Below are 13531 nucleotides of genomic sequence, written 5' to 3' on the forward strand. Positions count from 1 at the left end.
GCAACGGAATTAAAAGCAAAAATGAACTATTGGGACCACATCCAGATAGATAGCTTCTGCACTGCAAAGGAAACAATCAACAAAATTAAAAGGCAACCTATGGAATGGGAAAAGATAGTTGCAAATCACATATCAGACAAAGGGCTAGTATCCAAAATCTATAAAGATCTCACCAAACTCCACACCTGTAAAACAAATAATCCAGTGAAGAAATGGGCAGAAGACATGAATAGACACTTTTCCAAAAAAGACATCAAGATGACCAACAGACACATGAAAAAATGCTCAATGTCACTTCTCATCAGGGAAATACAAATCAAAACCACACTGAGATACCACCTCACGCTAGTCAGAGTGGCTAAAATGAACAAATCAGGAGACTATAGATGCTGGAGGGGATGTGGAGAAATGGGAACCCTCTTGCACTGTTGGTGGGAATGCAAACTGGTGCAGCCACTCTGGAAAACAGTATGGAGGTTCCTCAAAAAATTAAAAATACTGATGAATAATGGATAAAGAAATTGTGGTTTATATACATAATGGAGTACTACGTGGCAATGAGAAAGAATGAAATATGGCCCTGTGTAGCAACATGGATGGAACTGGAGAGTGTTATGCTAAGTGAAATAAGCCATACAGAGAAAGACAGATACCATATGGTTTCACTCTTATGTGGATCCTGAGAAACTGAACAGAAACCCATGGGGGAGGGGAAGAAAAAAAAAAAAAAGAGGTTAGAGTGGAAGAGAGCCAAAGCATAAGAGACTCTTAAAAACTGAGAACAAACTGAGGGTTGATGGGGGGTGGGAGGGAGGGGAGGGTGGGTGATGAGTATTGAGGAGGGCACCTTTTGGGATGGGCACTGGGTGTTGTATGGAAACCAATTTGACAATAAACTTCATATATTGAAAAAAAAATTAAAAATAGATCTACCCAATGATCCAGCAATAGCACTGCTAGGAATTTACCCAAGGCATACAGGAGTGCTGAGGCAGAGGGGCACTGGTACCCCAAGGTTTATAGCAGCATTTTCAACAGCCAAATTATGGAAAGAGCCTAAATGCCCATCAACTGATGAATGCATAAAGAAATTGTGGTATATACACAATGGAATACTACTTGGCAATGAGAAAGAATGAAATACGGCCTTTTGTAGCAATGTGAATGGAACTGGAGAGTGTTATGCTAAGTGAAATAAGTCATAGAGAAAAAGACTGATACCATATGTTTTCACTCTTATGTGGATCCTGAGAAACTTAACAGAAGACCATGGGGAAGGGGAAGGAAAAAAAAAAGTTAGAGAGGGAGGGAGCCAAACCATAAGAGACTCTTAAAAACTGAGAATAAACTGAGGGTTGATGGGAGTGGGAGGGTGGGGAAAGTGGGTGATGGGCATTGAGGAGCGCACCTGTTGGGATGAGCACTGGGTGTTGTATAGAAACCAATTTGACAATAAATTTCATATTGAAAAAAAAAAGAGAAAGAAAATAAATAAGTGTAAAAAAATATTTTAAAAAGAAAAAAAAGACTAAAGACGTGACCAAGATGTTACCTGACACCCATCAGGAAGGCGAGCCTGAGGAGTCAGGTGGTCCCAGGCTGTCCAAAGGCATACGTCCAGCCCCACGCTCTGCATGGAGACACACGGGAGGACTCCGTGGGCCCTCGCCAAGGCCTACAAACCCACAAAACGTATCTGCACGGTTGTCCAGGATTCTGATTCCCAGATACATTCCTGGAATGGGCCCAGGTCGGGGGTGCAGAGCCGGCATGTTAGTGTCAATTAAGTCCCACAGAGGAAAGAGGTGAAAACACCTACCCTGGAGCCCTCCTCTGTTCTGGATAGAAAGCAGACTCCGGAGAAACCTGCCTGGCTCCCATTTGAGTGTGTGGTACACCTGAGTCTGGGACTTGCCCACTTCGAGGTGGTAGGAACTAAGGAAAGAGGCCCGAAGTTGTTCTCACCTGGTAACAAATGCACAGTTGCTGGTGCCTGGAAACCAGCAGCTGCTCCAAGCAATGCCTCAAATGACGGACGTGCCACAGGCATGCTGCATTTGACCATGATTCTGGAGACTTGTGCAGGGCCTGTACCAGCGGTCACTCACCTGTGTGCCACATGGAGCAGCCCTTCTCTGCTGGGGAGGAGGTTTTGGTGCTGCTGGGTGTCAGGGCGTCTCCTAACACTTCCATCTTTTTGCTGAACTGCACCTCCAAAACGGGGATGGCCTCTGGCATCCTGGCAGATATCAAGTGATAGGCTATGTCAGGTTTCCCAATGAACCGCTGGCGGATGCTGATCTCATAGGGCGTGTGAACCTTAATGTCATCCACGTCTTCTCTTTCGAACCTGTGCATGAGCACAGAACTCGAATCATAGATTTCCAGTCCAGACACTAGGACAGTGAGACTCCCTGGTTTGACATGGGATGCTGTTCTCTGGGAGACAACAGCAGGAATTCTGACCACTACCCCTTCCTTCCCAAGAGCTCTGGGACTAGCCGTTGAAGTGTCTCCCTTAAGCTTTGTTTCTGATGGCATCTTCCAAAGCTTGGAGCTAAAGGGCCACCAGGAAGGGGACTCCAGCTCTGTCAGCAACCTAAAAGACCAAACAAAACACAGAACAGTCAACGGGGCTTCAGTGCGTTTTCTTGAAGACTGCTTTAGCCTTCATACAGCACTTAGCCATTTTACAGGGCTACATTTTACCCAAGCACTCCATGAAGCAGAAGAGCAGGAATTACTACCCCGTGTTTTAGAAAAGAAAACCGAGGCCAAGAGCATATCTCTTCTGTCTACAGACACAAAGCTATCAGTAATAAGCCCACAATAGAAACACATGTCTTCTGGGGTGCCTGGGTGGCTCAGTCAGCTAAGTGTCTGACTCCTGATTTTGGTTCAGATCATGATCTCGCAGTTTGTGAGTTTGAGCCCCAGTCAAGCTCAGTGCTGACGGTGCAGAGCCTGCTTGGGATTCTCTCTCTCCCTCTCTCTGATTCACCCCTGCTGGCACTCTCTGTCTCTCTCTACAAATAAATAAATAAACTTAAAAACAATTTTTTAAAAGAAAAAGAAAAAGAAAAAGAAACACATGTCTTCTGAAAAATGTTGCTCTTTTCAGGTTTGACCCTGGGTGATTCTGACTCCAAATAAATCCTGATCTGAATCTGTAGAGAGCCAGCGGATGGAAATTTCTGCAGTAATCTGTCTGTCCAATATGGTAATAGGTACATGTGGTTACTGGGCATCTACAGTGTGGCTCCTAATGCAGGACTGAATTTTAAACTTAATTACATGTGGCTAGTGCCTACCATATCAGACGGTACAGCTGTAAAATAACCACTAATAACACCACGAGATCTATCTTGTGATGAAAAAAAAAATAGAAGCAGGAAAGGAAAAGCAAAGGAACAAAGATCAAATGGAAAAAATAGAAAATAATCAAGGTGGTAGACTTAAATATAGCCATATTAGTAATTATATTAAATGTAAATAGACCAAATCCTCTAATTTAAAGGCAGATTGTCAGCCTGGATTCAAAAACGAAAACAAGACACAGCTATATCTTGTTTACAAGAGACTGTGAAATATAAGGGCACAGACATGTCAAAAGCAAAGGTATTGGTAAAAAGATGCATCGTGCCAGTAGTAAACCTTAAGACAAGGATGTTACCAAGGATAAAGACAGACAATGCATAATAATCCATCAACAATCCACCAATCCAACAAAAAGACTGAATACTAAACAAGTACATCTGACAAAATTTCAAAATTCATTAAGCAAAAACTGATAAAACTAAAAGAAGAAATAGACAACCACAGTTGTAGGTTTTAACAAATTTCTCTCCATAATATAGCAAGAAGACAAAAACAATTAGTAAGAATATAAACACTATTTAAACAACTCAACTTGATTGATATTTATGGAACCAACATCCATCTGCTGAATACACTCTTTAAAGTGTATTCAGAACATTAAAAAAATGTAACACATCTCAATAAATTTCTAGTATTGAAATCATACAGAGCATATCCTCTGTCCTCAAACAAATGACATTTGAAATTAATGACAAAAGGCTAATAGAAAATCCTCAAATATCTGGAAATTAAATACGATTCTAAGTAAAGGGAATCAAAAAAAATCTGAAGTGAGTGAAACAAACCAATATGCAAAAAATGGCAGGGTGCAAGTGGAGCAGTCATGAGGAAAATTTATAGCTTTCAGTGGATGTTGGAAAACTTCTTAGAAGGATTTAAAATCAGCTATTTAAGCTTGTCTCAAAAAGTTATAAATTGAACCCAAAGTAAGTAGAATAAAGGAAAAGCAGAAATCAATGAAATCTAAAACAGAAAAAAAGAAAATATTAAAAAGCCAAAAGTTGGTTCTTTGAAATAATTAAAAAAAAAAAAAAACCCTTACAAAAAATGATCCAAAATAAAACAAAGAAAATGCATATCACCAACATCAGGAGTGATGGAGGCATCACCATAGAGCCTTTAGCCCTGGAAAGGCTCCTAGGGGATACCATACCCAATTTCACACCAATAAATTGGACTTTTATGAAACAGACAAAACACTCAAAAACCACAACCTTCCAAAACTGAAGCAAGAAGTAGTTCAAGAGTATGAATAGCCATAACGAAGTAGCAGAAAGAGAAATTGAGAAAAAAAGAATCTCACTTACAGATGTACCAAAAATAATAAAATACCTTAGGAATAAATTTAACCAAGGAGGTGGAAGACTTGTACTCTGAAAACTATTAAGACATTGATGAAAGAAATTAAAGATGACACAAAGAAATGGAAATATATACCATGCTCACGGACTGGAAGAATTAATATTGTTAAAACATCCATACTACCCAAAGCAATTTACAAATTTAATACAATCTCTATCAAAACACCAAGAGCATTTTTCACAGAATTAGAACAAATAATACTAAAATTTGTATGGAACAACAAAAGACCTCAAATAGCCAAAGTGATCTAGAGAAATAAGACCCAAGCTGGAGTTATCACAATCCCAGATTTCAGGATATACTACAAAGTGACAGTGATCACAACAGTATGGTATTGGCACTAAAACAGACACACAAATCAGAGGAACAGAATAGAGAGCCCAGAAATATACCCACACTTATAGGTCAATTAATCTATGATGAAGGACACAAGAATATGCAATGGGGAAAAGACAGTATCTTCAACAAATGGTGTTGGGAAAATTGGACAGCCTCATGCAAAAGAATAAAATAGGACCCTTTCTTACACTTTACACAAAAATAAGCTCAAAATGGATTAATGGATTAGATGTGAGACATGAATGCATAAAACTCCTAAAAGAAAACACACACAGTAATCACCTAGATATCGGCTTTAGTAACATATTTGTGGACATGTCTCTTTAAGCAACGGAAACAAAAGTGAAAAACAAACTGTTTCATTTTTTATTTTCATAAAATAAAAAGCTTCTGCACACCAAAGGAAATCACTGATAATACAAACAGATAACCTGCTGAATGGAAAAAAGATATTTGCAAATAATACATCTGATAAGCAGTTAATATCTAAAATACATAAAGAACTTATACAACTCATCACCAAAACAAACTAACAAACAACCCAATTAAAAACTGGGCAGAGGATCTGATTAGGCCCTTCTCCAAAGAAGACATCCAGATGGCTAACAGACACATAAGCATAAGAAGATGTTTAACATCACTCATCATAAGGGAAATACAAATCAAAACTACAATGAGATACCACCTCACACCTGTCAGAATGGCTAAAATTAACAACTCAGAAAACAACAGATGTTGGTGAGGATGCAGAGAAAGGGGAACCTTTTTGTACTGTTGGCTGGGAGTGCAAACTGGTGCAGCCACTCTAGAAAACAGTATGGAGGTGTGTCAAAAATTAAAAATAGAATTACCATATGACCCAATAATTTCACTACTGGGTATTTACGCAAAGCAAATGAAAACACAAGTGGTAAAGATATATGCACCCCTATGCTTACTGAGGCATTATTTACAATGGCCAAACTATGAAAGTAACCCAAGGGTCTACCCATAGAGGAATGGATAACGAAAACGTGATACACACACACACACACACACACACACACACACACACACACACACAGAGGAATATCACTCAGCCACAAAAAAGAATGAAATCTTGCCATTTGCAATAACATGGATGGACCTCGAGAGTATTATGCTAAATACAATAAGACAGAGAAAGATAAACACTACATGATTTCACTTATATGCAGAATCTAAAAAACTCAACAAATAAACAGAAAAAGAAAAGGCAGAAACAGACCCATAAATACATAGAACTGATGGTTGCCAGAGGGTAGGGGGGTTGGGTGAGGAGCAGAATGGGTGAAGGGGAGTGGGGGATAGAGGCTTCCAGTTAAGGAACGAAGAAATCATAGGGGTAAATTAAGATACAGCACAAGGAGTATGATCAACGATACTATAATAGTGTTGGATGGTGACAGACAGTAGCTACACTGGTAGTGAGCACAGCATCAAGTATCAACTTATCTGATATGCTATCCACTGAAAATTAATGTAACCTTGTGTACCAACTATACTTCAATTTAAAAAGGGGGGCCGTGGACATCCACCCTTACCTGCTGCACTAGGGTCCTTCCCCAAGCACGGGATTACGGTATAGGAGGCCACATGAAGAGCCAGCGGTAACAACGGAAACCTTACGGGTGCAGGGGGGTGCACCTCTAGGGTGGGTGGTAACAAGACCTCCCTAATTCTCCCAGTTAGGGCACTGTTAAGCCCTTAGTTTATCCCAATATTCACATGGAAACACAAAAGACCCAGAATAGACAAAAACAATCCTGAAAAAGAAACAAGTTGGTGGACTCTTGCTGAGTGCAAACTTACTACACGGTCATGACAATGATGATGGTGTGGTACTGGTGAAAGGTTACAGCGTGGATTAATGAGATGGAACTCAGAGTCCAGAAACAAACCTTTATCCTTATGGTCAACTGGTTTTTGACAAGGATGACAAGACAATTCAGTGGGGAAACATCCATCTTTCAACAAATATTGCTGAGATCACTGAATAGCGTCATACTAAATTAATAAATAAATAAATAAATAAATAAATAAATAAATAAAATAAAAAAGAAAAGAAAAGAAAAGAAAAAAGAAATTTGATTCATTTCTCACATCATTCACAAAAATGAACCCCAAGTGGTTCAGGGACCTAAACAGAAGAGCTAAAACTATGACTCTTGGAACAAAGCAAAAGAATAAACCTCTGTGACTCTGGATTAGGCAATGAACTGGATATGACACCAAAGGCAAGTGACAAAAACAAAAAAAAAACAAAAAAAACCAAAAAAAAAACAGGTACATTGGTCTTCATCAAACTTAAAATCTTTTGGCCTTGTGTCCAGCCAGGTCTGGGCCCCATCTGTGCGCAAGGCACAAGCAATCGGGCCTGCGTATCATGGTACCCTGAGGGTGAGGGGAGGGAGCAGCGGAGAAGGAGAATGAGGACCTGGGAGGGTCTTCTGTCTTCCGAGGTGTGCTCCCCTTGAGTTGGCTGGGCAGTATCTGAAGGAGCAAAACTGCAAAGCTCTGAAATGTTCATGTTTTGAATGTGAAAGACCAGTGTTGGCTTCAGAGGAAGAAAAGGCTATAGATGCTATTATGTTGAAACCAAAATAAAAACAGCTAATGATTTTCTCTGGTCACTTAAACCAGAGAAGCCAAAATAGGAAAAAGACTTTTTGCTCATCTGTTGGGTTGGACTAGTTTTTCCCTCCATGAACACTGGAGAGAAAACGGACAAGTTCTGTTTTTGAAAATGTACAAAGTAAATGATTCTCTTGCTCTAAGTTATTTCAAGAAGAAAGAATGAATTGAACAGTTATGAGCTGGGAGCATAATAGTATGTTTTGAGAGTTGTTCTAAAGCACAAAAAGTGGGGCATCTGGCTGGCTTAGTAGGTAGAGCATGCAACTCTTGATCTTGGGGTTGTGAGTTCAAACCCCAGGTTGGGCACAGAGATTACTTACAAATAATTCTAAAGCACAAAAAGTAGAAATATTATTTTCAAACTTGACTCTTTAAGGAAACGACACAATCTGTACATCCTCTATGAATAGTATGAAGACCACTGATGGGACTTAAAATTGGTAACATGCAGTCTGGGGAGAAAATGTCTATTGGGAAAGTTTAGGATAAAACTTTCTTTTGCTCAGTCTGTCCTTTTAGTTCTAAAATAAATTGTGCTTGATTCATTGGAGAAAAAAAATTAAAATCCTCCGTGATTCAAAAACCACCTTCAAGAAAGGCAATCCACAGAAAGGGAGAAAATATTTTCAAATCATGTACCTGATAAAGGGATTTCTACCCAGAATATATAAAACTCCTACAAAGTCCATAATAAAAAGACAACCACATAAAAAATGGTCAAAGAATTTAAAAATAAAATAGACCTATGGGGAAAAAGCATATGAAAAGATGCTTATTATCATTGGGAAAATGATTGTGTAATGAGACGCCACTTCACACCCACTATGACAGTTATAATAATAAAGCAGACAATAACAAGTGTTAGTGATGTTGCGGAGAAACTGGAGCCCCCATAACATTATTGGTGGGGAGGTGAAACATGGCACAGCCACTTTGGAAAACAATTGGTCAAGTTCTCAAAATGTTAAAGAGAGACCCAGCAATTTCCTACCCAAGGGAAATGAAAACAAATGTTCATGCAAACTCTTGTACACAAGTGTCTATAGCAGCACTATTCATAATGGACACAAAACAGAAACAACAAAATGTCCATCAAAATTGGTCAATGGACAAACAAGATGTGATAGATCATATAACAGAGTATTGGTCAGAAATACAAACTAATGGGATGCCTGGCCGGCTTAGTCAGTAGACTCTTGATCTCAGGGTTGTAAGTCCAAGCCCATTTAAAGTAGGCATGGAGCCAGAAAGAAGGAAGGAAGGAAGGAAGGAAGGAAGGAAGGAAGGAAGGAAAGAAAGAAAAGGAAAGAGAAAAGAAGAACAGAAATATAAGGTAACAAAGTACTGATCTATCCTACAATGGAGATGAATCTCAAAAACATGACACAGTGCAAGAAGCCAGACATATGTTAACTCTCTAAAAAGACAAGTCTACACAGAAAGACTAGATCAGTGGTGACCTGGGCAGGGCAAGAACAGAGTGACTGCCAAAGGGCTTGAGGTGACTTTTGGGAGGGATAGAAATGTCCTAAAAGTTGGACTACAGTCTTGTTCGTACAACTCTGTAAGTTTACTAAAGATCATTGAATTGTTTACATACAGTGAGTAAATTTTATGGTATGTAATTTAAAAGCCTGTTCTAAAAAATCTACATATCAGAGACACATCAGAATAAAACAATCAGAATATCTAGGATAGGGAGGAAAAAATAGTAGGCACAATCCTACCCAACTTAGCAATCATGTACACTAGGAACACAATGGGAAATGTCCTCAAAGTGCTGAGCTACACTTGGCTCAACTGTGAAGAGCCAAACTGTCATTCCAGAGTGCCATTTTCCAACCTCTGAACAGAGGCAATACCAGTTACTCACAGATGCCAATGAAAACACAACCAGACCAATTACCTCAGCAAGTAGCTTCTACCAAACTCCTGAAATCAAAACTGGGTTACCAATTTGTCTTCATTTCATTTAAAGAGAGACATGGAATGCCAAAAAGTAGGAAGTGTATAACACAGAATTTTAACATTTTGTTTTCTAGACGTCCTATGCTGCTTTTGACTGCAGAGAGGCTGGCATAGAGGTTTCAGCCACGATAAGCCCAAGTGGCTTCCCAGCCAGAGGGAATTCAAAGAGACAAGACCCAATTCCTAAGAACATCTTTGTCGGTTCACTAGCTGAACAGAGACGCAATGAAAGAGAAACTTCAATGACCACATATAACAAGAGAGACACACTTTGCAAAAACAGTTGGGAAAAGATTCCAATTCCAGTCATAACCCTCAACAAGCAAAGACCACTAATCCCCAAGGAGTAGAATTAGGTTTCCAGAGTGTATCAGTCAGTTTGGGCTACTGTAACAAATACCACAAACTGCATGGCTTGAACAACAGACATTTATTTCTCAGTTATGGAGGCTAGGAAGTTCAAGATTAGGGTGCCAACAGATTTGGTTTGGGGGAAGAGCTCTCTCCCTGGCTTGGAGACAGCTACCTTCTTGTTGTGTCCTCGTACAGCAGAGATAGAGGAGAGAGAGGGAGAGGGAGAGGGAGAGGGGGAGACACAGAGAGAGAGAGGAAGGGGGGGAGAGAAGAAGAAGAAGAAGAAGAAGAAGAAGAAGAAGAAGAAGAAGAAGAGGAGGAGGAGGAGGAGGAGGAAAGGAGGAAGAGGAGGAGGAGGAAGAAGAAAGAGAGAGACAGAGAGAGAGAGATTTAGCCTCTTCCTCTTATCCCATCATGGGGGCTCTACTCTCATGACCTCATCTAAACCTAATCACCTCCCAAAGGCCCTGCCTCCTAACACTATCACACTGGGGTGGGGGCTGGGGGTGGTGACCTCAGGGACTTCAGGTGAATTTCAGGGACACAAACATTTAGTCCATAACAGATTTACCACAACAGAATGTGCACTTCTCAAGAAAAAATGATAAAACATACAAAGAAAGAAGAAAGTATGGCTGATTCATAAGGCCCATACTCATCTCTGAGGAAGTCCTAATATTTTATCAAAGATGTTACACCAAAATCTTAAATATGTTCAATGAGCTAAAGGAAACTATGGACAAATAACTGAAAGAAATAAGAAAAAAATGTCTGAACAAAACAAGAATATTAGTAAAAAGAAATTATGAGAAAGAAACAAATTCTAGAGCTGAAAAGTGCAATCACTGAAATGAAAAACTTGCTGGAGGGATTCAACAGCAGATTTGACAGGGGAGAACAGAGAATGGGTGAATTTGAAAGTAATACCTTTGAAATTACCCAGTCTGAGGAGCAGAAAGGAAGGAAAATAAAGGAAGAAAAATGATCAGAGCCCAAAGGACACCATCAAACATATCCACAAACGTATTATGGGAATCCCAGATGGACAAGAGAGAGAAAGGGACAGAAAATGAATTTGAGGAAACATTGGTTGAAAACTTCCCAAATCTGATGAAAGACATGAATGTACACATTCAAGAAGCTCAACAAACTCCAAGGGGGATAAACTTAAAAAGAGCCACATCAAGATACATTATAGTCAAACTGTTGAAATCCAAACTGTTGAAATCCAAATGAGGAGCCACGTTCAAAGGATTCACAGTAAGAGATGGTCCAACATAATCAGCCAGCCACCAAGTAGCAGGCTGAACACCCTGGAGACTAGAGGCATATTGGAGACTTGGTGTTGGTGGCTGTGGTCAGGCTGGCCTTGGTGAGCTGAAGTCTGTGCTGCTGGACCCAATCATGGCTTCCATCCCTGTCACCATGGCCACTTTGTTCATGGGCTCAGTGGGCAACTTCAGGAGGTGCTGGGGAAACAGACCGATGGGTATCTAGGACACAGGTCATCCTATCCACTGGATTATTACAATCCTCCTCTGCTGAAGACACCCTTCAGTGAGCATTCAGGTGAGACACATCTTTGCCTTTTTTCCCAACCAGAGAAGTCTATCCAACACTTCTGCCCTGGATCTCCTGGTCATGAAGTTTCCAGTCCTGTTTCTTCCAGTCCTGAACATCAGCCAAACCACTGGCTGCAGCCAATCAGCATGCAACTGAGCATCTGGCCATTCCTCCTTCCAAGAACCCTGTTGAGCAGAGTGCCACACACTGGTCACCAATCTCAGGGGAGGACTCAAACACTTTTGCCCACAGCATCCTGGTATCGGAGTTACCATGGAGCACAACACAGTCCAGCACTGGACAGAGCAATACCATACTCAGCTTTCCTAGTGCAGAGAAGAGCAGAACAGAACCAGCTCTGGTAGTGGCCGCTGGTCCCCTGGCAGCCGATGCAGGACAACAGGCTTATGCACATCCTTTGAATGCTGTAGTTCAAGGACTGCCCCCTCTCCGTGGACTCTGATATATGAACTCTGACAGCTGGCAGAGTGCTTCAGTAGAACAAATGAGTACCAGTTGAGCTTGTAACAGGGAAAGCTATTTCCCTACTAGGTGATAAGCCTGGCATAGGCTGTGTGCTCCAGCCCTCAGATCCATTCTAACAGGGCTGACAGTGGGTCAGAAGACTGCACAAGACTGCCTTCCCAACATGGTGAACCTCCAGGCGCATGGCTTGAAGTTCTGCCACTGGAAGGATCTCCCTTCACCTCTGTCCATTTCTGGGTGATGCCTGCACATGGTATAGAACCATCTGTAAGTGTAAACCAGGCCCTGCTGCTTTCGTTCTCAGTCAACTGATAGCAGGTATGGGTTGTGCCGTAGGTGCAGGCTGGGGGCAGAAGGCAGGGGTGTAGGAGCAGGCACCGTAGCACGGGAGCTAATTCCTCATACAGCCTAACCCGTGCTGTCAGGGCCTGCTTGCCCCTGATCTCCTGCATCACACCATCGTTGGATGCGGGGGCTGGGGGGAGGGTCACCATGCGTGCCCCATGTCATGGCTTGCTGGGTCAAATAACACCCATTTCATGAAGAACAGCTCAGATTGTGTGATAACATGGTGGTCCACGGTCCAGCGTTCAGTCTCTACAAAGGCCCAGTAGCAGGCCAAGAGCTGTTTCTCAAAAAGAAAGAAGTTATCTGCACAGGATGGCAGGGCTTTGCTCCAAAATCCTAACAGCATGCACTGCGACTCCCTACAGAGGTCTCCCACAGGCTCTGGAGAGCACCCCTGTCTACCACGGACACTTTAAGTGCCACTGGATCTGCTCAATCATGTGGCCCACATGGCAGCCTGGACTTGCTGCAGAGCTTTCTTGCTTTGGGTTCCACTCAAGACCAACAGTTTTTCATGTCACTTGGTAAAAGGGCCAGAGTAGCACCACAAATGAGGACGTTGCTTCCAAAATGCTCACCACCAGGCAGTGTCTTCTTTTTGGTTGTAGAAAGAGCCAGAAGCAAAAACCTGTCCTTCACAGTAGAAGACACTTTGGTGAGCCCCACACCACTGGATCCCTAGAAATTTCACTGAGGTGGAAAACCCCTGATTCTCTGGGAGATTTACTTTCCCACCCTCTGACATGCCTTCGCAGTGTGTCCTGAGTAGTTGCTAATTTTACGCCCTCGATGCAGTCGGCACGGTATCACCCAGGTAACAGACCAGGGTGCTACCCTGTGGAGGGAAACACAGTCCAGGTCCCTGTGACGGGAATGGGCATGGGGCTGGAGAGCTGGTGTTGCCATGAGGCGGGACAGCGTTGCAGTTTGCTGGGGAGCAAACTGCTCTGGTGGCCCCTCCTAACAGCATGGACAGAGAGTGTCTGCCAGAGTAAGCGCTGCGCCCCCGGTCTCACATGATGTGCTAACTTGCTTAAGTGTCTGGTACAGCGAGTGCCATAAGAGAACGACCTGGTCA

The 13531-nt window shown here is 41.7% G+C and overlaps 1 protein-coding gene across 3 annotated transcripts in view; it reads right to left on the bottom strand.

The window, feature by feature from the left end:
- The window catches only part of SNAP47 (synaptosome associated protein 47), a 51445-nt gene that overhangs the window by 20560 nt on the left and 17354 nt on the right, over positions 1-13531 (bottom strand). For all 3 annotated transcript variants that reach the window (XR_008297001.1, XM_027050668.2, XM_053218904.1), the window contains one exon: positions 2109-2599. Coding sequence is in view for 2 of the 3 variants with exons in the window: in XM_027050668.2 (XP_026906469.2) it covers positions 2109-2599 (491 nt within the window). In the remaining variant the exon portion in view is untranslated. The remainder of the gene's footprint in view (positions 1-2108; positions 2600-13531) is intronic.

Source organism: Acinonyx jubatus, chromosome A1 (genome assembly GCF_027475565.1).
Source record: "Acinonyx jubatus isolate Ajub_Pintada_27869175 chromosome A1, VMU_Ajub_asm_v1.0, whole genome shotgun sequence".
NCBI lineage: Eukaryota > Metazoa > Chordata > Mammalia > Carnivora > Felidae > Acinonyx > Acinonyx jubatus.